At 37.7% G+C, this 26,871-nt stretch overlaps 2 protein-coding genes across 2 annotated transcripts; both read right to left on the bottom strand.

Moving 5' to 3' along the window:
- Positions 1-90: 90 nt before the first annotated feature.
- gcgb (glucagon b) lies at positions 91-4,084 on the bottom strand. Its single transcript, XM_055148540.1, has 4 exons — positions 2,811-4,084; positions 2,539-2,638; positions 1,739-1,885; positions 91-905 (listed from the first exon to the last, which is right to left on the bottom strand). The coding sequence occupies exons 2-4, from the start codon at positions 2,625-2,627 to the stop codon at positions 788-790; spliced, it is 354 nt and encodes a 117-aa protein (XP_055004515.1). The 5' UTR covers positions 2,628-2,638; positions 2,811-4,084; the 3' UTR covers positions 91-787.
- Positions 4,085-4,676: 592 nt separating this feature from the next.
- On the bottom strand, positions 4,677-25,364 carry fap (fibroblast activation protein, alpha). The gene is made up of 25 exons (XM_055151207.1): positions 25,355-25,364; positions 23,654-23,740; positions 23,211-23,305; positions 23,053-23,127; positions 22,923-22,975; positions 22,007-22,079; positions 21,806-21,926; positions 21,496-21,650; positions 19,014-19,111; positions 18,761-18,890; positions 16,888-16,926; positions 16,714-16,812; positions 16,569-16,639; positions 16,410-16,463; positions 14,322-14,449; positions 14,153-14,197; positions 13,185-13,283; positions 12,965-13,034; positions 10,984-11,178; positions 9,793-9,847; positions 9,607-9,706; positions 7,377-7,435; positions 7,232-7,304; positions 7,008-7,081; positions 4,677-5,369 (listed from the first exon to the last, which is right to left on the bottom strand). The coding sequence occupies exons 1-25, from the start codon at positions 25,362-25,364 to the stop codon at positions 5,265-5,267; spliced, it is 2,163 nt and encodes a 720-aa protein (XP_055007182.1). The 3' UTR covers positions 4,677-5,264.
- Positions 25,365-26,871: the final 1,507 nt, after the last annotated feature.

Raw genomic sequence — 26,871 nt, 5'->3', positions numbered from 1 at the left:
TAATCCCCCCCAGAGGCATATGTCCGCAGGGTGTTTCTGCGACGGATAATGCGACTTCAATTAGCCTAAATAGCTTTGTTTGTTGCTTCATTGTCGTTTGCAGCAAAAGTTACGAGTCCAGGATTATTCACATTTCTTTATTGAAAACTAAATATGACTTTATGAATAAGAAAGATAGTATAGATTATCTACAGATTGCAATTTGAGATGATGTCTGGAGGGAGAAGAGAAGAAGTTGAAAGCAAAAAAACAAAAAAAAACAAAAAAATAAAACAGGATTACAATACGCTTAAGTGAACAAAATGAATCCCATATGTTGAAAACGAATGTAACATAAGGTATTGTGACGTTTTACAATATGATGGCGGATCAGAGCGGCATTATGTAACTTTTCATTTGCTTGTTGCTATGGAGACGTCATCGCGCTGTCTGGAATGTTCCACAGTGTGACATTAAAAATCTCTACCTTATAGTTACTCAATTACAGGTGGTTTTTTAGCTTAAAAATACCTATAAAAACAGGGATTCTCCACAGATCTGACCTGTAACTTGCTCAGGTTTGGTCTCCATGAAGGTAGAAAAGTTTAATGCCATACTTTGAAACATTCCAGACAAAGCAGTAACATCTCCACAGACAAAAACATTGGATGAAAAGTTACACGGTGCAACTTTAAATCATAATTTGAAAGGGGGGAAACGAGAGAAGATTGGACAGAAGATGGCGTGTACAGAGAGAGCGAGAGAGAGAGAGCTGTACTGGTTTATTGTGGCGGCGGGGTTGGGGGTTCTACTCTCGCCTGCCCCGGCCGGTCTTGAGCCAGGACACAAACTCTTTGGCAGCCTGGTCCTGGAGGTAGGAGCTCACATCGCTGGTGAATGTACCATCTGCGTGGCGTCTGAAAAGGCTGGGCACGAACAGCGATACAGAAGAAAAATGAAAGAATAAAAGAATAATAAATTAGTCAGGAATAGTGTTTCCAGCTTCATTTTGATACTAAGGAATAGACTTGATACTCAGTACTGATTCTTATACCATGATGATAATGTAAAAACTCTATTTATTGAGACAGTAGAATGTAATTTTGAACTTTAAATCATCATACTTTCCTTTTTATTACCGTGCAGTCTTATATCTGTGGTCCATGTGCGTATCTTAGTCTATTTGCTCTTATATTTGTTCTGATACAGCTCAAGATCATTCTAAATCTATTCAGGAAAGGTTCATTTTTGTCCAATAGATGTTATTTTTTTTGTATTATTACTTGCTCAAATGAGTATCTAGTTTTGATACTAGTTTTAGTATTGATCTGATTTTCTTTTGAGTTGAGAATGAAAAGCCCATAAATTTCTAAAAATGCAATTTGAAGTGCAAAAATTCTTTAAATATAAATAAAGCAATTTGCTATGTATAAAATGTACAATTGTTTACAGTTGTTTACAGGTTAGAACTCACTTTTAAAACAATTTGTATCCAAGTTATATGCGAGTTAAAAAATTTGATTGACTTTTCTTGTCAGTGTCAGTAAAAATGTGTTGTATATTTTGTAATATCTTGACAAAATCATCATACAGCTTTCGTTTGCCCAAATGTCACTTCCATATTAGAATTCTCTCTTCGTTATTTGACACTGTACGTTTGAATACGCAAAAGACGCAGACGCAAGAGCCAACATGGACACAACCACGAAATGCATTGATGGGAGCCGTTATTCCACCTTTTTGAGACACGTGGCCTTACCCGTTCCTCTTGGAGTTCTTGAGCCACTGGACAAAGTCTTGCGCTCGTCTCGTCTCCAGGTATTTGCTGTAGTCGTTGGAGAAGGTTCCCTCTGAATGTCTCTTCACGTTGGTGCTCTCCATTGGTTCAGAGTTTTCCACTAAAAGCCTGGCAAATACACACAGAGAACAGGCGGGAGGTTTACGACGCAGTTTCCAATGGAGTTCTGTCGCTTGTTTTGGCTTGTTTCTATGGATACGTCACTGCTCTGCCTGGAATGTTCCGCAATATGACTTTAAACAGGTCTGCCTTACATTTACTCAATTACAGTTGCTTTTATAGCTCAAAAATACAGAGAAAAACATATATTCTGACTTCCTTTCCGCAGATCTGACCTGTAACTTGGTCCGGTTTGGTCTCCATGTAGATAGAAACGTTTAATGTCATACTGCGAAACATTCCAGGCAAAGTAATAACTGATTGAACCACTGAGAAAAGCCTTTGACGGACCCTCCACGAGAAAAGTTACACAATACATCTTTAAGCAAAATAGTAAATAAGTACAAGTCAATACAATCTACTAATGTCAAGTTAAGGTTAGTTACAGAAATTCTTCATGATATACTTATACTTTTATGTTGATATAATAATTGTTCCATGTCTAATAACTTCAAATCATACTTTTTCAGAATTAAAACAAACTTTCCAGATTAAAAATTATGTCCAGGAGCACAGTATAAAGAAAATTTGACAATAAAATGTAATCTAGGAAATAGACACTGCATTTTATTTAATTTTTTTATATATACAATTATTCTTACATGGAGTTTTGGTCCTGGTCTGGTATCTGCCAACTGCACTGGACAAGAACAAGGAGCAGGAGTCCAGCCAAAGAGTATGTGCTTCTCATTTTTGCAGCGTCTGAAATAAAATAATAAAAATACAAACAAAAATGTAAGTAAAAATATTTTTCAAAAAAGTTAAAATATGAGTAAAAAGTCAAATAAAATAAATAAATAAAATCTAATAAATTAAAAACATGAATATTTAAGTTAAAAATAATATTAATTGTGTGTTTAAAAGCTGCTCTCACCTGTGTCTCTCCTCTGTACAGTGAGTGGCTGGTGCGGTCTCTTCTTCTGTGGCTGCCGGGTGGTCTCGTGGTGCGTTCATGGTCTCCAGGATTTTATAGGCTCTGCGCACGGCCGTCCCAGGTGACTGTCTCTCGTCACACGCGCCGCCCTTTACTTTCAATCCATTAATCAGGCCCGTTCTGAGGAGCTCGTGTTTGACTTGGTTTCATCTAAAAAAAAACACTGATAGGACGAGCAGGTGTCACGTTCACACATCGACTTCTGTTTGACGGGAAATACGACAAATGAAGCTGAAAGATGAAGAACACGCTGTATATTTAACATTTTTGTTACAAGAAAATAAAAAAAAGATGAATGGATTAAAACAAAAGAAGATTTATTAAGCCAAACAGTGCATTGTAACTTTAAAACTGTACTGTGTCCCTTTTTTGATGGAGGCTCTGTGACCTTCCTGTCTCCATGTAGATTAGTTTTCCAAAATATTGCAAAAAAAAAAAAATAAAAAATCTATTACCATAAAAGTGATGCAACCAAGCCAAGTTACAGGTCAGATCTGTGGAGAGGTTGCTCACACACAGAATACAGAATAAAGGTTTTTCATGTTTTTGTTTTTTTGCAATAAGAACCACTGCATGGGGAAAAGAAAAAAAATTAAAACAACAACAATATCTAGCTAAGTTAAAATGACTTAAATTAAGAACATTTGACTTTATTTGAGTAAATTCAACTTGACAAGTAAAATTATCTGCCAGTGGAATAAGTGTGTTTTTCTTAATTCAAGCAACATTTGATTTTGTTTCTTATTGTAAGCGCAAAAAGTTGTTGTTTTTCTTATTTTAAATGTAGCAAGATGTATTTTCCTGTTAAAAGTATAAAAAGTCTTATTCCACTGGCAGATAATTTTACTTGTCAGGTAAAATTTACTCAAATCATGATAAAACTTTCTTAATTCAAGTCATATGTACTTGACTAGATTTAGTTTTTTGCGGTGTATAATTGAATAAATGCAAGATACATTAGTTTAATGCTATACTATGGAACACTCCAGGCACAGTATAGCATCTCCATGGAGACTAGAAAATTTACAGAGCACATCTTTCTGTATTGTTGTCAGATTACTTGTGGTTGTGGCAGTATAGGCTACGGGCACATGGAGACCTCTGACAAGGCAGATCTTTGTAACAACTGTTAAAATAATATAAGCTAATCCTTTAAACTGATATTTAAAGGGACAGTTCGGAATTTTGGACATAGGGCCTTATTTCCTAGTGAGCCAGAGTGTTGGAGACGTGTGGAGATGCTTTTTTAAATATTCCATCCAGTCCTTGTATTTGCAGAGGTCGCTGGTGCTAGGCTAGTGCATGTCAATGGCCATAGTTATCCTGCCACTAAAAACAGTCTTACCCACTCCACAAAACACCTGAAGCAAATCTATTATTACACCAGACTGTCGATGTAAATGTCTGTGTTGATAGAATAATGTTTGAAATAAAACTAACCTTGCATCGCATGAATCGTCGCATGTTGAGGGACTATTTTCTCCTATATCAGTCCGCCGCTGCCGAACTTTCTATCAGGAAGTACAACTCGCTGCTGCTGCTCAGACATAAATCCTTCAAATGCAAGGGTGGTTTTACTTCTGAAATTATTCTATCAACACAGACATTTACATCGACAGTCTGGCGTAATAATAGATTTGCTTCAGGTGTTTTGTGGAGTGGGTAAGACTGTTTTTAGTGGCAGGATAACTATGGCCATTGACATGCACTAGCCTAGCACCAGTGACCTCTGCAAATACAAGGACAGGATGGAATATTTTAAAAAAGTGTCTCCACACGTCTCCAACACTCTGGCTCACTAGGAAATGAGGTCCTATGTCCAAAATTCTGAACTTTCCCTTAAACTTTGGGTAAAACTGTGTTCATTACATCATATTTTAAAATGATAAAATATGGTGTTAGCGGCTATTCCTTAAAAAACATTACACATTAACTGGTTAAAAAAAAACTGTATTCTTGTGAGCTTTAAGCCATGTTATAATGTTGTTACCTCAAAAGCTCAAAATGCTCCATTCTACTTTGTGACATCATGAAGCGGTATTTTTCAAGTTATCATCTCCTTTAAGTAAAGTATTCAATTCCAGGTCTGTGGAGTTTAAAAACACAGTGGAGCATATCCTGTATTACCACATGACATCACAAGGTGGAACAGAGTGTAGAGTTTGTGTGTAAATAAAACAAAACACCTGATGAGGAAACAACATTATAACATAGATCAGAAAATAGTGTAACACGGGCCCTTTAACTCCCAGTTAACTACGACACAAATCTTTAGTGGAAGAATTACATAATGGCAGCTTTTACATTATTCATGACATAAAAATAAGCATACAAAAAAATCTTTAAAATATTCAAAAACAGTTCAAGAGTCTTCATTCATGAATTTCCACACATCTACTTCTGAGGATTGGCAAAGCATTTTCTCAGGAAGTGGCTCATGAGAGTGTAAACATGGCGGTAGGCTGATCCCCGTAGTAAGTGGTTCTTGTCGGTGTACCACTAAAAAAAACAAAAAAACCCACAAAACATGATTTAAAAAACATCAACAGCATCTCAAACAAATACACGCAGGCCTGCCACGAAAATTACTATATCGATTTATCATTTAATATAACACAGAAAGAACAGTACTTTTTCAGGCAAAGTAAAAATCATGTGTACCTTTTTCTTAGAGATGTAACAATATCCACATCTCACAGTACTATATTTTGATATTTTGGAGAGGCTGATATAATTGTAGATATGACACTTTTTTGCTTTTAAAATACCTTGATAAGATTTTGGTATGAATCATTTCCGTCATAATCCCAAGAATTCACTTTTTAATTTTTGTTTTTTAATACATGGTTCAATTTGACAAAGGTTTACTGGGATAATCCTGCTTTAGGGTTAGCGTGTCAGTGGTACTAAGTAGTAGTAATAGTCTATATTATCATTGGGAGTGTGCCTATGTCTAAATTTACGATATATATCTCGATACAGTGCACTTTTGATTCGATACGATATATTTCAAATTGATTCGATACAGTTCAATAAATGGTGGCTGTGATACTAAAAGTCTTTGTTAAATCACTTCTTGTGCAAAGTTGATATGAAGCACAAACATTTTAATCATCAAAACAGTGAAAATGTCAAATGTGTTGCATAAACGAGTTTCCTTCCTCCAAACAAGCCACAAAACTGTAGCGCTGTAACAAAATTATTTAGTAAAATATACCAAAAAATAGTCTTGGCGATACATCGATACAGCAGCCCACGATATTCATACTGTATCGTCACATTAAATGATACAATATATCAATATTTTGATATTTTTGCACACCCCTAATTGTGACTTGGGCTGTGTGTCATTAAGAAGTTGTCGATACGATACATGCCTCAATACATAGGCCACGATACAATGTGCACTTTTGATTTAATATGATATATTTCAAAACGATTCAATTCAATTCAAAAATAATGGAATATTTAATTATCAAAACTGTCAAATGTCAAATGTGTCGCATAAACAAGTTTCCTTTCTCTAAACCAGACATGTCAAACTCAGGCCCGGGGGCCAAATTTGGCCAGCGATATGCTTATATTTGGCCCACGGGCTCATATCAAATATGTATTAGAGCAGGCCCGTCGGTTGCAGATTGGCTATAGAGACATTATTTATTTAAAATGTTATTATTTTATATTATGCTTGTTCTGGATTCAATGTTTAAGCAAAACTATTATTAAACATTTATTTTAATAAGAAAAGTTTTAACATTACATATCACGAAAGGAGAGAAAACATGCAGATGTTGTGGAAATTTTTCAATAAATATCTAGTTTGGCCCACGACTTAGTCCCAGTTTTTAATTTTGGCCCTCTGTGAATTTCAGTTTGACACCCCTGGTCTAAACAAACAACAAAACTGTGGTGGTGTAACAAAATAATTTAGTAAAATATACAATAAAATACTCTTAGTGATATATCCATACAGCAGCCCATGATATTGATACTGTATCATCACTTTAGGCGATACGATATCTCAATATTTCAGTATTTCTGTACACCCGTAATCATGACAGGCCTATATGCCCGTCGTCCATTCAGCCAACACCATTAAAGTCAATACAAGAAGCACTTCCTTGAGCCAATATTTACCATAGCTTCAAAGTCCACTTGTTCATCCACCAGAGCCTTGGAGATCTGCGCGGCCTGCTGGAAGTGGACATTATCTGGGGGAAGAGAGAGACAGAGTGAGCTGACTACGTGATCCAGGCGTAAAAGTCAAATTAGCATTGAGCAAACAAAAGCTACGGACAACTTCGGTCACTCGGCTACCACATGTCTAAAGTGTGGCGAGACGGGGGGAAGTCGGCACGTACCGTCCGCTGTGCCGTGAATCAACAGGAAGTCCACGTTTTTGAAGTTCTTTGCTCGCTCGATCACGCTCCCGTTCTGTGCAAATACGCAGAGTTAGGGCAGTAATGGAAGTTTTCAGATGTAGAGGCACAAAATGGCTGACTTTACTCTGTAACCGTCCGGGTTCTCTTTGGGAGTGCCCATGTAGCGCTCGGTGTACACGGCGTCTGTCAATTCACAAATAAAATCATATATCAATAAATATATGATCAGTATCAAAAAGCAAAGTAATACAGTGTTGTAGTATGGGTTGTTTTCAGTTGCACAGCTTGAAGAAAGACTAAAGGTGCATTGTGTAACTTTCTGGAGAATGCCGCGATGTAGAATAAATGTCACTTCACGTTAATGCTTTTCTATGGCGAAATATCTGTGGAAATGTCTCACATATTTTCCACCAGCTTCATAAATCTGCCCCGTCACCAAATCTTCAATCAACAAGGTCGACAAAGGAAATATTCTGTCCATGAAGAATCAATGTAAGAAAGACGAAAACGTAAAGGTGAACAATGACGACGCATTAGTGAACTACTCCTGAGCAAAACTAACATTATGGTCATGAATAAAACATCAGTAACTTGTTAACCCTGACTTATATTACAATTAAAATTAAAAATCGATTTCATGATGTCGATATCAACATAGAGAGATTTGTGCAGTTTAAATGTGAGACATGTAATCTGTGAACATCTGTAGCATTTAAACTGCACAAATCTCTCTGTCTATGCCAATATCTACATCATGAAATCGATTTTAATTTTAATTGTAGAATCAGTCAAGTTCACAAGTTACTTATTAACAAATGACTTATTACTTATGTTTTATTCATGACCATAATGTTAGTTTTGCTCAGGAGTAGTTCACTAATGTTAGTCGTTATTCGCCTTTAAGTTTTCGTCTTTCTTTGTCGACCTTGTTGGTTGAAGATTTGATAATGGGGCAGATTCATGAAGCTGGTGGAAAATACACGAGACATTTCCACAGATATTTTGCATTAATGTAAGTGACGTTTAACCTACATCACAGCACTCCTGGCTGTTGTGAAAAAGGTCTATTTCTTGAAAAGTTAAACCCAAACTTTGGAACATTCTCCGTGGTGGTAGATAAGTTTTATGACATACTGTGGAATATTACAGCCACAAGAACAACATTTCCATGAAAACAAAGCAGGAACAGACCCTCCTCTAGGCTAAGTAAGAGTCAGGTTTGTGGAGATGCAAGCCTGCTCACAGTAAGGACACGTTTTTTGTTTGTTCTTTTTTTTAAAATCTATTTTTCAGTGCAATAAAAATGACCAAAATGAGAAAAAAAGGAAAAAAGAGTCATGATTTTATTTCTTTCTATTTGTTTTTTTTGGCTAAAAAGTTACTTACAGTGGCTTTAAAGATGCACTGTGTAACTTTTCTGATGGAGGATCCACCACCTGCTTGTCTCCATTGAGATATTACTGTTTTTCCTTGATTACTCCACAGTGTGGAAATAAATTTGTCATGTCACAGTGAAGTTAATGGTCAGAATTAATATTTTAAAGGTATTTTTGAGGTATAAAACACTTAATAATATAATAAAAGCAAAGTGTAATGCCCTGCTGTGGACCAGTCCATGCACAGAAATAACATATCCATGAAGACAAGCAAGTAGTGGCCCCTGAACCTTAGGACTTACATAGTGCAACTTTAATTAATAATTCAGGCTTTCTAACACTAAGCCTGAATCATTCTTAATATACAAGTAGTTAATTCTGAATTAAGACTAATATAATAAAGTGTTACCCATAATTCTAGGTTTGTTAACATTTCCTATAATTTTGCCCAGTACGTTGACATATAGACAATCTGAGTTAATATATAACTAAAGTATTTCCTGGAAGTCTCTGCATTTTAGGGCCAGTTGGAATGTTCTGGTTCGTTCAAGTGCATGTTGCATACAAATAAGAACAATTAGGCCGGTGGTAAAAACTAAACTAATATTCTCCACTCATACTTATAATATGGACTACGCAAAAAAAAAAACAAAAAACACAGTAATGTATTTTTGTGTAATGTAAAGTTTTTGAACTGTTTTAATCAGGCCATAATTATAAACTGTTAATGTCAAAGTATTTTTTTATGAATAATTTTATAATCAAATTTGCCTCTCATATTGCAAATGTTTAAGAATGGTTTAGAAGTTAGAACATAAGACGCTTCTGGCAGGACAGGACATAGTTGTGCCTTTAAGCACTTGTAATTCAGTACCAGTGTGTATTTAATAACTAACAATATTCGGCTGCCATACAGTCTGATTTTGAGCAGATATTTGTGCACGTTCAGAAACCACTCTTTACTGTGATTATACACACCGTAGTATTCCCAGTCAGACACTGGGGCCACTGAGATCCCACACTTGAGGAGCCCACTGCCAGATCCCAGCGCCATCGCAGTGACGTACCCTCCATAAGACTAAAACAAACCAAAACATCAGGTTTAAGACTGAAATAATACAAAACCAACAGGGTTTAAGACTACAGACTAACAGACTAACTCACCCATCCCCACATGGCCACTCTGTCTTTATCCACAAAACCCATGTCAATGAATTTTCTACAACACAGAGATACAACATTTACCATACAGTTACCATACAAGTCAAATCAAGTAATTTTATTTATATAGCGTTACTATTACAAAGATAATAGTTTTAAGTAGAGCTCATGGGCTGTTGAATGCCATCTTGAAAAAAATTGTTTATAGAAGAGTTTTAAAGTGAGGTAGGGAGGAGCAAGGTCTCAGGTGATGAGGGAGAGCATTCCAACAAAGAAAGCTCGGCCTCCCCTGGTCTTGAGGTCGGACGGTGGGATGGACAGTAGGTTGAGAAAGTTTTCGACCTGAGAGACTGGGAGGCTGTGTGTGGGGTTAAAAGATCAGTGATGTACTGTAGTGCGAGTGAGTTACGTGATTTAAAAACAAATAATACAATTTTAAAATCAATTCTGTATTTAACAGGTAACCAGTGGATTTGGGCTAGGATGGCTGTAATATGGTCTCTCTTTTTGGACCCGGTGAGCAGTCTGGCAGCAGCATTTTAGACTAACTGTAACCTGTTGAGGGAGGCCTGAATATAGAGCACGGCAGTAGTTCAATCTATTTGTTACAAAAGCGTGTATGATTGTTTCAAAGTTATTGCGTGTTAGGATTGGTTTTAATTTGGCAATTTGTCCTAGCTGAAAAAAGTTAATTTTAATAACATTTGAAATCTGTTTCTCAAAGTTTAAAAGAGAGTGAAACTCTGAAGATTTTTAACAGTTTAAAGAGCACATATTATGCTTTTATTTGGTATATAGTTTTAATAAATGACATACTTTTACATTAGTCCCAAAACGGCAACGCAACACTCCAATTTTCTACTGATTCTTAGGAAAAAAATTTGAAGTACTAAATAAGAACAGAACAGAGCAGTGGGCGTATATGGAGGATGGGGGAAAACAAGAAGATTTGAGTCTTAAATTCAAGAGAATACAGATTACTCAAACTCAAACAAGAATTTTATAATGTTTTAAAGTGGTTTATGTTTAATATTTTTGTGATTACTGCCTCTACCTATGCATAAAAAGTGTCAAAAAGTGAGTTTGAGTGAAAATATGTTGTATAGAGTAGTATTAATCAATTACAAATGCATGACCGACTTAAGAATCTGCTACGGAAACACACCCTAACTGGACTTTTTCCATTTAATTTACTTTATTGCGAAGAGCTGATCTTCCACTTCATACGTCCCGAGCCTGTGGTAGATGGAGTGAAGGATTTCGTCTCCTTGGTAACCGCTTCCTCGCCCGTCGAAGCTGGCGTAGATGATGTCGTGGGTGCTCGTGAGGTACGTGGCCCAGCTCAGTTTGAAACGGTAGGACACGGTCTGACTGCAGGGGCCCCCGTACCTGGATACAACAGCACAGGACACTTTATCACAATATTCTATAGGTCTGTGAGATTGCTTATCTGATTTTTATTGTTTTAAAAATGTGGAAAACAGATGTAGTCCATTTAAAACAGTTTGCAGAAGTCTAAAGTTATTCCTTATGTAACTTTTGCATTCATCGCCATGGGTTTATAAGCACTTTCATAACTCTAAGGGCCTGTTTACACGAGAACGCTTGCGGGTAAAAACGACAAAATATTTTATCAGAAGTGCCTTCCGTTAAGACGGTGATGGCGTTTTCGGGGCTTAAAAACACAAAAATCTGAAACCACCCTCCAGAGAGGAAAAGTTGAACATGCTCCGCTGTAGTATTTTCATCTACACTGCCCAAGACGCAAAACTCTGATCAGGTCTGCTCATGCCGCGTACGTGTTTATGTCAAAAACATCACCTGACAACTAGTGTCACTGCCTAGCCATCTGGCATGCGTACCCAATCAAATTCCACACACTTTTACATCACTGTATGCAGATTTCCTCCCAAAATCACTCGTCATCAGATAAACGTAGCCTAAGAGACCAGTGAGAAGTTTTGCTGTGACAGGAAATCTAACAACAACTAGCCTGCTAATGTGCATTTCCTGATTCTCTGACAGTTAAGAGCTTTATAGTAAGATGAAGACAGCATGCAAAAGATTTATTTTGACCTTAGGAGCTGTTTATATAATACTGCATATCTGTACTGAGGCAAGAGAATATTTGCTCAAATACATGGAAGCAGTTGTGTACAGGATGACTCATGTTTTACTATTGTGTAAAGATGTTTTGATCCAGCAATACAATACGATAATAATACTTTGGCTTTAAGAATCACAAATATAATCACTATAGGCACTGTGATAAGTATTTACCCCCTCAAAATACATCTTATTACAAAACGTCTCTATCTCTGTCATGTAACTGTCATTTATTCTGTAAGTAACTACTAAACAGCTTTGTCTGAATACAAGTTCAAACATGAGATATTCTGGGCCTACATTTCTCAGTAAACTGTAAATCTTATTACATCCAATTAAAGGCAAAACCAGGATGGAGCTGATACCCAGTCCAGCTAATTTCCCCAAATCTGCACCAATATCCAATTCCAGGATCAAGACTGGAGCATCCCTAATAGTGAGGTTCAACAATTCAGAGTGTAGATTTTACTATTAGATATTCTTTCAAAAGATGATCTGACCACAAAGGGAAAACTATCACGCAGGTAAAGTGGACTCAAATGCAACACAAAGCGAACTCGCAAACAAAATTCTGAAACAGAAAGTGTCCTTTAACAGATAAATCAGACTGAAAAACAACAAAGGAATATTTATATGTGAACTAAAATATCCTCCAAAACTGGGAAATACTCTAAGTAGAAACTGGGCTGGGAACAAACTCAGAAACAGGTACAACAAACAGGGAATAATACAGAACTGCACAAATTGCAAACCACAGATATCAGATTCAGAGTTTCAGACAGAGAGCTTGAGTGTCTCTCTTGACAGGTCAACAATCAAGCAAAGACAGCGGGAGTAGATATAGACTATCCTGGGATGATTAGGGAATGAGAGGCAGCTATAGGAAAAGGAGGGAGGAAGCAAAAGGAGGACCGGAACAGACTGGGAAACGGAGCCGGACTGGGGAAAACATGTAAACAAAAGGCAGAACTGTGACAAAAACTGGCTCTTGAAACTAGAATCTGAAAACCAAAAAGTGCAAAAGAATTCTATAGTATTTGTATAAGTTAGAAATTACTTTTATACTCACACGTCAATTAGAAGAGGATATTTTTTGGACTTCTTGAAATTTGGTGGTAGCATCATTTGATACCAAAGATCTGTAGGCAAAAATGTTAAGAGTTAGTTTTATAATAATGATAATGTGTTTGTATATCACCATACAGGATACTCAAAGCCTTCTAAATTACATTATATAGTATGTAATATCATTCTAACCAAAATTTTAAAACTCCTTAAAAATATCTCACCAAATCCAGCTACTTTGAACGTGCCGTACTTCATAGTTGGCATTTGGAAGTCTGAGAGCATATTTTCCAGTTCTTTGTTGTCTTCGAGAACAGAGAGCTCTGAGAAAAAGGAATCATATTAACAGCACGTAAATGACATGATCGCTACATTCTGTCATAATATAAATATAATAATAACTGAATTCACCCACATTTGCCTGATGAAAAGTACATTACAAGAATATTAAGAGAGCTTTGGTGTCATAATGTATTTATGTATCTAATGTAACTAGATACTAACTGATACTAAATACTAAATAAATAAATAAAAGTACTGAAAATACTAACTAAATAATTGCAATACTGAATAAATTATTGAAACTAGATCCTCATTTGAGCAGGTACTGGTGCTAAAAAGTTACATTCGCAGGACAGAAATTCATCTTTCCTGAATATCTGGGGACACACTTAGGTCATGTTTATGAAATAAAGTAAATAAAATAGAAGTGAAATTGAAATTTTACATACAGTTCTTTTGAAGGTCCTATTACGCAAAAATCAACTCTTGTGAGCTTTCAGTCATATAATGTTTTTATCTCATCAAAACATACTTTTAGTTCTGTTTTCGTTTCTTTCACACATGTTTGAGTTTTCATTTTTGACTTTATTATTAGTCTGTGTAAATTTCCAAAGCTCAAAATGCTGTGTTCCTCCCTGGGATGTCACGAAATGGTAGTTTTCAGCTACCTTTTACTTTTTGTTTGGTATAAATAATAAATTCCAGGGCTGAAACTTCCTGTATTACCACATGATATCACAAGGTGGGACAAAGTGTGTGAATGAAACAAAACAAAACTGCAGGTATGTTTGTGATGAGGAAACAACATTGTAACACAGATCTGAAAATAGCAGAACATGAGCCCTTTAATCTTCCAGCAGTGTGGCAGAGGCGTGTGGCAGAGGCATGTGGCCGCGGCGCTTACCCACACCTGCTCCTCTATTGTCCACCAGCGTGTAGAGGGGCAGCCCAGGTCCTGCTCAAACACAAACACAAACACAGCTCATTACACAATAACCCACCAGGGGATCCGAGAATAACTACAGAGCTCAGAATCAGATTATACAAAAGGTATGACAGGTGTTATGTGTCAAACTGACCGGTGCAGTCCAGTCTGTAGTACGAGGCGTCATAACTAAAGTATGCGGCGTTGTTCTGGCACCTCTCCGGGCGCACGGCACAGGACAGGCACTCCGGAGCTGAGTGGGAACCAGAGCTAATCCTGATCCTGAAACATAATATTATCCTTATGGTTTATGACATAGATTTTTCTAGATTTCCAGCATGGCATGTTATTATTTTTGTGTGATTTACTAAAGTATTTTTTTTAATCTAATGTATGTTTTTGTTGTCTCACAGTTACCCAGATTACATAATATACCTGGACAATAAGTTGCATTCACATGTTTGAATATGGGGTTTGAATCTGCATACCATGATGGGCGATTCACTATTTTTGAAGGAAATATCTAAATCAGAAACATGCAAATTTGTACATTGTTGTGCTTTTGTGTTTTTGTTTTTGCGGTAACAGAGTTTGAATGACAACTGAAAATAAAATATTAAATTCTGACCTTCCTCTTTAAATGTATGCAGCCTTTACTCCTGTTGGTTTAAAAGTAGGGGTGTGCAAAAACATCAAAATATCAATGTATCACATCGTTTAATGTGATGATACAGTATCAATATCATGGGCTACTGTATCGATATATCGCCAAGAGTATTTTTTGGTATATTTTACTAAATTATTTTGTTACAGCTACAGTTTTGTTGCTTGTTTAAAGGAAGGAAACTTATCACATTTGACATTTTCACAGTTTTGATTAATAAAATAGGTGTGTTTCATATAAACTTGCACTGCACAAGACATGGTTAAACAGAGACTTTTAGTATCACAGCCATCATTTAGCCTTTATTATTTATTAAACCGTACTGAATCAATTTGAAATATATCGTATTGAACCGAAAATGCACTGTATTGAGTATTGGTATTGTGACTTATGTATTGAGGTATGTATCGTATCGGAAACTTCTTAATGATACCCAGCCCTGGTTGCCAGTGCCTAAACCTACAAATGCACAAATACAAGTTTTCTCATTATATTTCAGTATATGGACAGGGCAGGCCTCATGTAAAAGCTCAGAAACTCCAAAATTCACCCACTGAGCTGCTGATGCTGCACTGGTTCATGACTGGATGCTGGTGCTGGGGTTTAGTTGTGACCATTCAGATCAGAGAGAAACATTTTAGGTTTAAACCAACACGATTTCAGCATTGAAACTGGCAACCCAAATGAGAGACTCATGTGAGGCTCATTCTGCTTTTTGATTGGATGATTGTCTTGAGAACCAAAAACCCCAAATAGGCTCTATTCACGCTTACGTCTCAAACCAGGAAGAATTTGGAAAGATGCTTTACTTGAGTGGGGATCTGAGGCAAAGCTCCAATACATACTTCACTTATTTTCAATACTCAAATTAACTAGTAATAAAACAGGTTAGCAGTAAATCATCCGAATAGCCTGTCTACCTCCCCATGCACACACACATACACACATAATGTCCACACTGTCACCTTTGTCCTTACTTGTATGTAATCTTTGATCGTAATGTTTTCCAATTGTGTTCCAAATGTTCCACTTTTTTGTAATGTATGTAGTTTGCAAATAAAATTATAAAAAAAAAAAAAAAAGGAAAGATGCGATTACAACTTTCGGTGTAGTTACTGCCACTGCGCTCACCTAACATGGATCTATTAAAACCGACAGTGATAGTAAATTTGATCAGCGGTAAAATGAAGCCTGCATACGTATGTGCTGTTTGGAATCATCTTGAATTTGGCGCACTCGTCTTGTACCCAGAGCGCTTGGAGTTGTGGCGAGATAATGAAAACTGAGGTATGGTTTTAATTGTTGTTTAGCCGAACATAACAAAACACTAAAATGACATTTAGATGAAAAAAAAACTGGGCCTGGGAAGTTGTAATCGCATCTTTCCAAATGTCTTATGTATTATAACAGAAACAAATGGAAAATCATGTAAAAAATGTTTGTAGCTCAGAATAAATCAGCATTAGAATTGTTATCAGTAAAATTTATCTGAGGACACGGGGAAGTTCATGAAGTTTTAAATCAAAATCTTACATGCATTTCTTCAGCCTGTATAGACGAATAAACAAAGAGACATACCTGTACTGATTAACCTTGACTGGTGTGGATTCATGCTGATTACTCACAAAATATCTGTACACAAATGAAACGTGACAGTCATTTACAGACATCATATTCAAACAATATTCAATTTACAACTTTAATGATTTAAAACAGCAGATATGCATGATCCCTCACATGGCGTCTTTGGTTAATTTGTTGATATAGGTCACCTCCCACTCTCCTGAGGTTATGGGCGTGGCTTTGCCCTTAATGAAGACACAGCGTATTACATGAAGTCTTTTATATTTAGTAGTATTTCATATGGAGAAATGGCACTTACATCTTTAACGTAATGAATGTGTTTGTATCCGTGACTGTCACTCATCACTTTGTAGAAACTCAGCTTATCTTCGGCAAAGAAAAGAGGTAGTGGAACATACTGTAAACAATTAAAATATGAGTTAAAGCATGATGTGAATATATGTTTTTCGAATCTTGTTTGTGAAAAACTTACACGGCCAACCCAGCCAGTCTTGCTACTTTGTTCAAATTTCTAAAAAAAACAAAAAATATATATGTTGAGTTGTGGTAAAGGAATATACAGAAGGCCTACATAGAGATAAATAGTGAAAGTAGTATGAAAAAAGCATGTATGAAGTTCAAGTTTAAGTCAAAAAATTGAAAAAGACATATTAGCAGATCTACTTTTGTGCCAGAAACACTTTTTTTTTTTGTTTTTTTGTGATTGAGCCTGCCACATACTTATAATCAGTGACGCATGTGGACTTTTGCGTCATAATTTACACATTTTAAATTGCAATATTAATCTCAAAAGACTTAGTAAAAGAAACAAGACTGCGACTTCTGCGTTAGAAAACTGTAGTGCCCAAAGGGAGATGACGTCATCACAACGAAGCGGTGCCCACTGTTGGCCCCTGTGATGGAAATTTACATTGTGGTAAGATTTCTCTCAGCGTCTTTGTGTAAATGAATGTGATTTCTACCACAGACCAGTCATTAATGTGCAAAGGCTCAGCAGCGCTCAGTAAGCCCTTTGCTGTACAACCTGTCCTCAAATGTATGTTAAAGTGAAAGAAGTCACTCTGCTTTGCTATGTACAGTATGTAACTTGTATTTCTGTATACAGTAAATAGTCAGAGCTCAGAGCGAGACCCTGTCCATATCTGCTGTATCAAGAATAAACCTTGGTCTGTATTCAAAAAACGCATCAGGCTTTGCAAATGGATTAATTATTTGTCATCAGAGATATATAATTTTTCCACAACACCCCTCCTATGAACAGCTGCAGATCACACTAGTGAATAGATTACTTTTTTTCAGTTGCATTAAAATTACTATGTGACGCTGCTGAATTATATGCATATCACTGAAAATAAAGTGGCACTGAAAACAGGCACTGATCGGCAAAATTTTTGCTCCGCTGTAGGTTTGCGGGACTTCAGATTAATGCTTTTCTAAGTCAAAATAGCTGTGGAAATGTCTTGCGTATTTTGCACCAGCTTCATAAATCTTCATCCAACAAGGTCGACAAAGAACATATGTCTGTCCATGAAGAATTAATCTACAACTATCAAGGTAAGAAAGACGAAAACTTAAAGGTGAACAACGACTAGTATTAGTGAACTACTCCTGAGCAAAGTGAAAGAAAGAGGAAAAAGAATAAAACATAAGTAACATTTGAACTCAGACTGACTCTAGGATTAAAATAAAAAATTGATTTCATGATGTAGATATTGGCATAGTCAGTGAGATTTTGCAGTTCAAACACTACAGATGTTCACAGATTACATGTCTCGCATTTAAACTGCACAAATGTCTCTGTCTATGCCAATACCTACATCATGAAATCAAATTTTAGTTTTAATAGTAGAATCAGTCTGAGTTTACAAGTTGCTCATGTTTTATTTATGACCATAATGTTAGTTTTCCTCAGGAGTAGTTCACTAATGCTCGTTGTTGTTCGCCTTTATGTTTTCGTCTTTCTTATAGCTGTGGATAAATTCTTCATGGACAGAATGTGTCCTTTGTCGACCTTGTTGGATGAAGATTTGGTGATGGGGCAGATTTATGAAGCTGAAAATACATGAGACACAGATATTTTGCCATAGAAAAGCATTCACTGGGAGTAATATTTACCCTACATAGTGGCACTTTCGGCCATTGTGAAAAAGGTCTATTAAAGATTATTCAAACAGCCACAAATCACTTTGGGTGAGCAAATGGTAAAGGGAAACAAATATAACATGGTAAGAAAAGTCAATTTTGCATAATGGGTCTGCTTTAAACTTTTTTAAATAAAAATTTTGATTCTATTTTATATTTTTAAAAAGTAAAATAAAATAAATAAATACAAATAAAAACTCTACCTGCTTTTCCACCCAGCTTCTTCCATCAAACTCATAGAACTGTACAATCACATAATTCTGTTTTCGGGTCATCCACTGCACAGCCACGCGCTGGTCTGTCACCCAGGTCACCGAGCACAAAATGTGATCGCTGCAAAGACGAGATGAGAAATGACAAGGAGTTTCGCCAAAGAAAATAAAAAACTCCACCTCCTCCTCCTCACATCGCGGCTAAACAGACGAAGGAGAAGAAGTGAAACGTAAAAACACTCACACGGATATCACGGACGCCGGGGCCACGAGCGGCCAGCGTCGAGAAGGGTTAGAGGTGTCCACCACGTAGAGACGCACTGTGGGGAGGATGGAACCCGCCTGGAGAAACAGAGTAAGAAATGTAATCTGGTACACAAATAATCATAATAAAGAACGATACTGAGCAAGGGACAAAATAACATCTGTGAATTCAACTACTGGAGGATTTAAAAGGGGTATTTTAATTCTATGAGGTATTAACTGCAACACATAACATTTTTAGACCACCTTGTTACTTTTAATTGCTTTGAAAATGTTATATTCACTGAAAACAAAGCATTAATACGTTTCAATTTTATTTTTGACCCTCTGAGCAACCCCTCCTTTTGCTCTCTGCGCTACGTCACTCCTCGTTCAAAGAGCTTTCACGACACTTGCATCCCACTAATGAAACTACTGCACATAGCGTCAGGTTTGTCAAGATGTTGTGTAAAGTTTTGTATTATGCTTTTGTATTTTTAAGCTTGTGGGATGAGCATAGAACAGCTAACCGTAAGAAAGGTTCGAATCAGGCGCAGGAGAGATCGCTAAATTACTCAAACATGCATGGATGACATTTAAACCTCTTCACGCATGTTTTTGATAATACAAAGACATTATAACATGGTATAAAGCTAAAAAAAAAATCTATTTTGCATAATACCCCTCTCTTATAATTAAAAACTGACTGTACACTACTTGCTTTGAATCAAACCATGAAAACGAATACACAACTTGTACCCTTGTCGTTAAATTGTCAGTCTCCCCATGTCCACCTCACTCTGCTTTCTAGGTGACCTTTCAATAATCACAATAGATAACACATATCATAAATTTCTCCTGTGGCCCTAACTATCGCCAAGAAAACGATCCTCATGAACTGGAAATCAAGGCATAGCATACATCTGGCACATTGGAAAAAAACTGCTCGTTGACTTGAGACTATATCTCTCTGGAATACACATCTACCACCGTTGTCAGCACAACAGCACCACAATCACCCTGGTCCACCTTCCTCCATTTCCTACAAATGTAATTTCTATGATTTAACATACACACTCATACACACCTGTACAAACACACACAATGTCACACACTCACACTTATTTTATAAAAAACAGGGATGGGATAGACAGGCCATATAAAATATTACTTTATTATACTTAACAACACAGCATGAAGTTTATCTGCCTCGGGTCCCTAGAGTTTTAGTTACAAAAAAACAACAACAAAAAAACAAAACAGCACAATCAGAGATGGCAACCTGGTCCCCCATGAGGCATCGGTGGGGGCAGTTCATCACCCCGGATGCAGCTTATGAGGAGTCCAGCCCATATCCCGGTTATGTGTGTGCCAACTTGTGTGATGATTGGGTGAATATTTTAGCCCGCAGATGGTTCAGAAATTGCCGAAATTGCCTATCCTTTATAATAGTGTGATAGAAATTTAGATTGTGGAAAGATTTCTCTCAATTTGTCTTGTGTAAATTAAAGTGATTTCTACCTGAAACCCAGACCAGTTATTAACATGTGTAAAGGTTCATCAGGCACAACTGTCTCCGCCTTCAGGAAGCCCTTTGTTGTCCTCAACTGTATGTTAATTTAGCACCAGCCTCTGAAACCAAAGTCACTCTGCTTTGATATGTATGTAACTTGTATTTCTGTATAAATACTCAGAGCTCAAATGCTCTGGGGAGGGAGATGGGAAGGGACATAGGGGAGACAGGGCGAGAGGCTGTTGGGCTTTGGCCGAAACAGGCCTAGGCCCTGTCCATATCTGCTGTAACAAGAATAAACCTTGGTCTATATTCCAAAAACTCATCGGGCTTCGCAAATGGATTCATTATTTATCTTCAAGACAGATATATAAATTTTGCCACAACAATAGCGTGACCATTCAATTGACCTGTGTGACCTCAAATGACCTCGGATCGTCACCAAACCTTTTTTGCAGTATCAGGCACGGGGGCTTGACCCACGTACCAAATTTGGAGACAATCGGTCCATAAATGGCGGAATTATCGCAGGTGGACAGACACACACACATACAGGGTGAATATAAAACCTGGTCAACCCTTCAGGGACCAGGTAAAAAAAAAAAAAGGTCAGTCTCCATTAAGACAAGCATTTGACACCTCCAGGTCAAGTTACAGGTCAGATCTGTGGAGTGGCGAGTTGCGCTCAGTAATAATGTCTGGTATAAGGTATTTTTGCAACAACACCTGTAGTGTAATAAATATTGGACAGACAAGTTTAAAATATATGGTTGAACATGCAGGGCAGAGCAATAGCATCTCAAGTGGAATGAAGAATTCTGAAACTCCCAAACTTCCCATCTTACTTGTGATCTAAAAATAATTTGAGTTTCATAAATTTTGTATATTAAGTCTCACTTAAATGTCTTTTTGTCAAATATAGTATTTTGACACAGTAGTTGAAATGTCACCATAACAGTTGTGTCTTTACCTTTGGGTACGGCACAGACACAGTCTCAGGATACTGCTCAGACCCGTACCAGCTGTACTCAATCCTGTGGACCAGGGAGTCATTGAACTCTGCATATGTCAGATACAGAGAGTTGGTCGACCACCACAGTGCTCCATTTGACGCAAACACCTCCTCTGAAACAGAAAAGTCCATTATTTTATACTGTAAATTTAAAATAACATTTAATTATTATGTTTGCACTGTACTGTACAGAAATTATATTGTCTTTTTCACCTTTTTCTTGGCAAATATTTTTAAGAATGAACATTATGGAGTATTTTTTACTGACCCTCATATGTCCAGTCAGGAATCCCATTTGAGATCTCGTTCTCTTTCCCATTAAACGTCACTTGAACAGCGTCAGCGCTCACGGACGTCTTTAGAAACACGTTGTAATCTGAAACATAGGCCTGTGGGACATTGCACAGTGAGGAATATGTTGTCATAGTAACCATAAAACATTATAAGCAAATTCGAAATAAAAACTCACAAATTTGTTTGCTACTGTACTCCAAAAGAAGTACTGGACGAAAGAGGGAAGATCCTCAGGTGTGACAAATGAACTGTGTGTAAAAAAAGAAAAGAAAATCAACAAAAATGCATGTGAGAGACGTGATTAATTCATTTCCAGTTATACATAATTGTTGTGAATTGCTGTAAACATTATTTTGATGTTCACTGACACTCCCTATGGTTTTTATAGTGACATTGACATTAACTTCTGAACATTCTTATTTTTACTAGGTGCACTGGAACGCCTCGCACTGGTTTTGTACGTGTGCCTTGAACTAGACTGGAGTGTGTTTTTACCGCAGCAAGGCACGGGATGAGAGCGGGGACTGTAGCCGGTTTAACTATTTTTTTGTGGCTTCATAATTAAAGCTGAGTATCATTAAGAAATTGCCGATACGATACATATCTCGATACAGCACACTTTCGATTCGATACGATATATTTCAAATCAATTTGATACAGTTCAATAAAAAACAAAGGCTAAATCATGGCTGTGATACTTAAAGTCTTTGTTAAACCACTTCCTGTGCAAAGTTCATATGAAACACAAACATTTTAATCCTCAAAACAGTGAAAATGTCAAAAGTGTCGCGTAAACAATTTTCCTTCCACTGAACAAGCAACAAAACTGTAGCTGTAACAAAATAATTTAGTAAAATATACCAAAAAATACTCCTGGGGATATATCAATACAGCAGCCCACGATATCGATACTGTATCATCACATTAAACGATACGATATATTGACATTTCGATATATTTGCACACTTATATTCATAATAAATATCCCCTTGTGGAAAAGACGACCTAAATCATTTCCATGCCTAAAGATTTGCAACATGTGACCTAAATTCATGAAAATGTGTTGACAAAATGAAATCAAAATCACTTACTTTGTTTCCCTGTTGAAGATGGTGTAAGAAGCGGAGTAAGAATGCCTCCATTTCTGACAAAGGACCAGAAATATTAATAAAATACACGTAATATTTGTGTAGAAAACTCAAACTTTTACAAAATACTAACCTTGGTGTAATTACTCTCAAGTGCTACGTAGTTGTAGTCCCCAGACAACATGTAGTCAGTGGCGTCTACTTGTGCCTAAAATGAAAACATACATTATTTAAAGATTATTATGAAACTTATTTAAATTCAACATTAGATTTTTGAATAGTTTTTATTACAAATGTTGTGTTGCTGATATAAAGGGACTCCTCTTTTGTTTCTAAATTGTAACGCATGTAGTTTCCATCATTTAATCTGTGCAAATACTCATTATCTGCAAGTAGAAAAGACATCAAGTTAAAGATGCACTACGTAACTTTTTGGGTGGGGGTCCGTCACCTGCTTGTTTCTATGGATACGTTATTGCTCTAACTGGAATGTTAGTTAGACGGCGTGACATTAAACAGCTCTACGTTACATTTATTCAATTACAGGTGGTTTTGTAGCTCGAAAATACCAAGAAAAACATGAATTCTGACTTATAACTTGTACTCGTTTAATGCCGTACTGTGGAACTTTCCAGATAAAGCAATAACATCTCCATGAAGAAAAGCAGTTGACGGACCTTCCACCAGAAAAGTGACTGTACTGTAAACTAGGACAAAGAAAGTGTCCCGTGTACCTGATATCCAATGCATGCTGTAGGACTTCCATCGGATAGTGTCGTTAAAATAATCCTCGATGGAAAAGAGCTTTTTGGGAGCACTTTCTAAAACGACAAACAAACAATTTGAGTTTTAGGAGTGAATTGAGATCAAGGAGGGAGAGAGTGATGAGGAGAGGAGGAGGAGGAGGAGGAGGAGAAGGAGAGAGGAGGAGGAGAAGTGAGAGAAGAGGAGGAGGAGGAGGAGAGAGAGGAGGAGAGGGGACAGAGAGCTGGAGAGAAGAGGAGTAGGAGGAGAGAGAGAGGAGGAGAAGAAGAGGAGGAGGGGCAGAGAGAGAGGAGGAGGAGGAGAGAGAGAGGAGGAGAGGAGGAGGGGGGAGGAGAGGAGGAGGAGGAGGAGGAGGAGAGAGGAGGATGAGAAGAGAGAGAGAAGGAGAGGGGACAGAGAGCTGAGAGAAGAGGAGGAAGAGGAGAAGGAGAGAGGAGGAGAGGGGACAGAGAGTTGGAGAGAAGAGGAGTAGGAGGAGAGAAGGAGGAGAGAGAGAGAGAGGAGAGAGAGAGAGAGGAGGAGGAGAGAGAGAGAGGAAGGAAGAGAGGAGGAGAGGAGGAGAGAGAGAGGAGGAGAAGAGAGGAGGGAGGGGCAGAGAAGAGAGGAGAGAGGAGGAGAGAGAGGAGGAGAAGAAGAGGAGGAGGAGAGATAGAGGAGGAGAAGAAGAGGGAGGAGGGGCAGAGAGAGAGGAGGAGGAGGAGAGGAGAGAGGAGGAGAAGAAGAGGAGGAGGAGAGATAGAGGAGGAGAAGAAGAGGAGGAGGGGCAGAGAGAGAGGAGGAGGAGGAGAGAGAGAGGAGGAGAGAGGACAGAGAGTTGGAGAAAAGAGAAGGAGGAGGAGAGAGAGAGGAGGGGGGACAGAGAGCTGGAGAGAGGAGGTGGAGAAGGAGAGGAGGAGGGAGGAGGAGGAGGAGAAGAGAGAGAGGAGGAGAGGGGACAGAGAGCTGAAGAGAAGAGGAGGAAGAGGAGGAAGAGGAGAAGGAGAGAGGAGGAGAGGGGACAGAGAGTTGGAGAGAAGAGGAGGAGAGAGGAGGAGGAGAGATAGAGGAGGAGAGAGGACAGAGAGTTGGAGAGAAGAGAAGGAGGAGGAGAGAGAGAGGAGGGGGGACAGAGAGCTGGAGAGAGGAGGTGGAGAAGGAGAGGAGGAGGGAGGAGGAGAAGAGAGAGAGGAGGAGAGGGCACAGAGAGGTGGAGAGAGGAGGAGGAGGAGGAAAAGGAGAAGAGGAGAGGAGGAGGAGGAGGAGAGAGAGATGGAGAGAGGAGGAGAATCTCAGTGAGAGTAGGAGAAGAAAGTAGGAGCAGAGAGGAGGAAGAGAGAGGAGGAGGAGAGGGCTACAGTTTTGTTGCTTGTTTAGAGGAAGGAAACTCGTTTGTGCAACACATTTGACATTTTCACTGTTCTGATGATTAAAATGTTTAAAGACTTTTAGTATCACCGCAGTGATTTAGCCTTTATTTTTTACTGAACCGTATCGAATCAACTTGAAAATGATCGTATCGAATCAAAAGTGCACTGTTTCGAGATAAGTATTATGTATTATGGCTTATGTATCGAGGTATGTATCGGATCAACAACTTCTGAATGATACCCAGATCTGATCTCCATGGAGACAGACAGGCCACATCACCGGGGCCAGTTACAGGTCAGATCAGTGGAGAAGTGAGCCCATACTGTGGACCATCCCAGGCAAAGCAATAACATCACCATGAGACAAGCAAATGGAAGACGCTCCACCAGAAAAGTTACACAATTCACCTTTAAGGTAATTCAAGCAGCTTATAAAACATTTTAAGTAATATAAAAACACACTTATTAACGCGAAATACCAAGGCGTGTATTTATTGTAGCCTAGTAAAATGGCTGAAAGTGAAGCTGTTCTTTTATTTGTCTTTCTGTGCAAAAATCTACCTTTAAACTCAAAAGCAAGCAGACTGATCAAACCTATAACCAGTGCTGGGAAGGTGACTTTTAAAATGTATTCCCCTACAGATTACAGATTACATACACCAAAATGTAGTTTGTAACGGAATCCATTAAGGTACTTAAGGGGAGTAACGTAATCTGAATATTTTGGATTACCTGATTTGCTGTAGAGAAGCAAAGACTCGGATATTTTCACATAAGAAGTTTTGTCTGCTTAAAGACAATAAAAAGCCCAGACTTTACTTAACTGTATTAAAAAATATTATGGATAGAAGAGGAGGAGACACGGTCCACGCGGCATGGTTTAGTCCTGTTAAATCCTGGTTTAGTCCTGGTTTAGTCCTGGTTTAGACCTGGTTTACATCCGATTTAGACTTGGTTTTAGTCCTGGTTTAGTCCTGTTAAATCCTGTTTTAGACCTGGTTTTAGACCTGGTTTAGAAACAGGAAAATAAAGGAAAAACAGGAAAATATTGACGTGTAATCCATTTATTTCAACAAAGTAACTGTAATCTAATTACCACTCACTGAAACAGTAACTGTAACCGAATACAGTTACTCATAATTTGTACTCTGATTACTTAACTCCGGTACATGTAATCTGTTACTCCCCAACACTGCCTATAACTGATTAAATGTTTAGCTTTTACTCTGTATCCAAGACAGTGCCACAGGAGTGTTTCAGACACAAGGGGGCGCTATTTCAAAGTGAGAGATTTGTAAGTTAGTCTGCCAAGTTAATGAACTGTCTCTCTTTAGTTTAAAATAAAACTAAAGAGATAAAACAAAATCAAATAACAAATAACAAGGCCTATAACAAGTTTGAAGGACAGTCACTTTATCCAAATAGTTAAATGAAAATAGCAAGAAAGACAGAATAAATGACCTAGATGAGATTGAATATGACACGCAGTACACCGGTTAGACAGGTCAAACACGGAAAGGGGTAAGTGAGAGTGGCAGCGAAAGGACAACAGTGAATATAGAAAAAAATCTTACTGTTCAAATATAGCTGGAATAGTTATTAGCGTGATGACGACAGCCGCCCCGATCACCCACCACAGCACCTTGCTGTAGCCCTGTGAGGTGACACCAAGCAGAAAAACGCACTAAAATCATCCTGCACCCTTTATTTACACTTTAATACGCTGTTAGCATGCTTTTACAGAGTCAGACTTGTGTAATTGTTGTAATTTTGTAACTACTGACCATGTTGGAGATGAGTTCCTCGACATTCAGCGACGGTAGGACGCGCGGCCAACCCCA

The sequence above is a fragment of the Boleophthalmus pectinirostris genome, unplaced genomic scaffold (genome assembly GCF_026225935.1).
Source record: "Boleophthalmus pectinirostris isolate CB_2022bp ecotype Guang Dong unplaced genomic scaffold, ASM2622593v1 HiC_scaffold_1, whole genome shotgun sequence".
Taxonomy (NCBI): Eukaryota; Metazoa; Chordata; class Actinopteri; order Gobiiformes; family Gobiidae; genus Boleophthalmus; species Boleophthalmus pectinirostris.
The sequence above is the reverse complement of the archived record's forward strand: the minus strand, read 5'-3'. Positions and strand labels throughout refer to the sequence as shown.

Bases quoted from the DNA above. Each gene is read 5' to 3' on its own strand.
- gcgb (XM_055148540.1), bottom strand. From the start codon at position 2,627: ATGAGAAGCACATACTCTTTGGCTGGACTCCTGCTCCTTGTTCTTGTC. The intron at 1,886-2,538 runs GTAAGAATAATT...TGTATTTGCCAG, and splicing joins GACCAGGACCAAAACTCCAT to GCTTTTAGTGGAAAACTCTG. The intron at 906-1,738 runs GTAAGGCCACGT...GTTCGTGCCCAG, and splicing joins AAGAACTCCAAGAGGAACGG to CCTTTTCAGACGCCACGCAG.
- fap (XM_055151207.1), bottom strand. The intron at 7,305-7,376 runs GTAAAGTCAGCC...GTATTTGCACAG, and splicing joins AGAACCCGGACGGTTACAGA to AACGGGAGCGTGATCGAGCG. The intron at 5,370-7,007 runs GTAAATATTGGC...TGTTTTTTTTAG, and splicing joins AAGTGGACTTTGAAGCTATG to TGGTACACCGACAAGAACCA.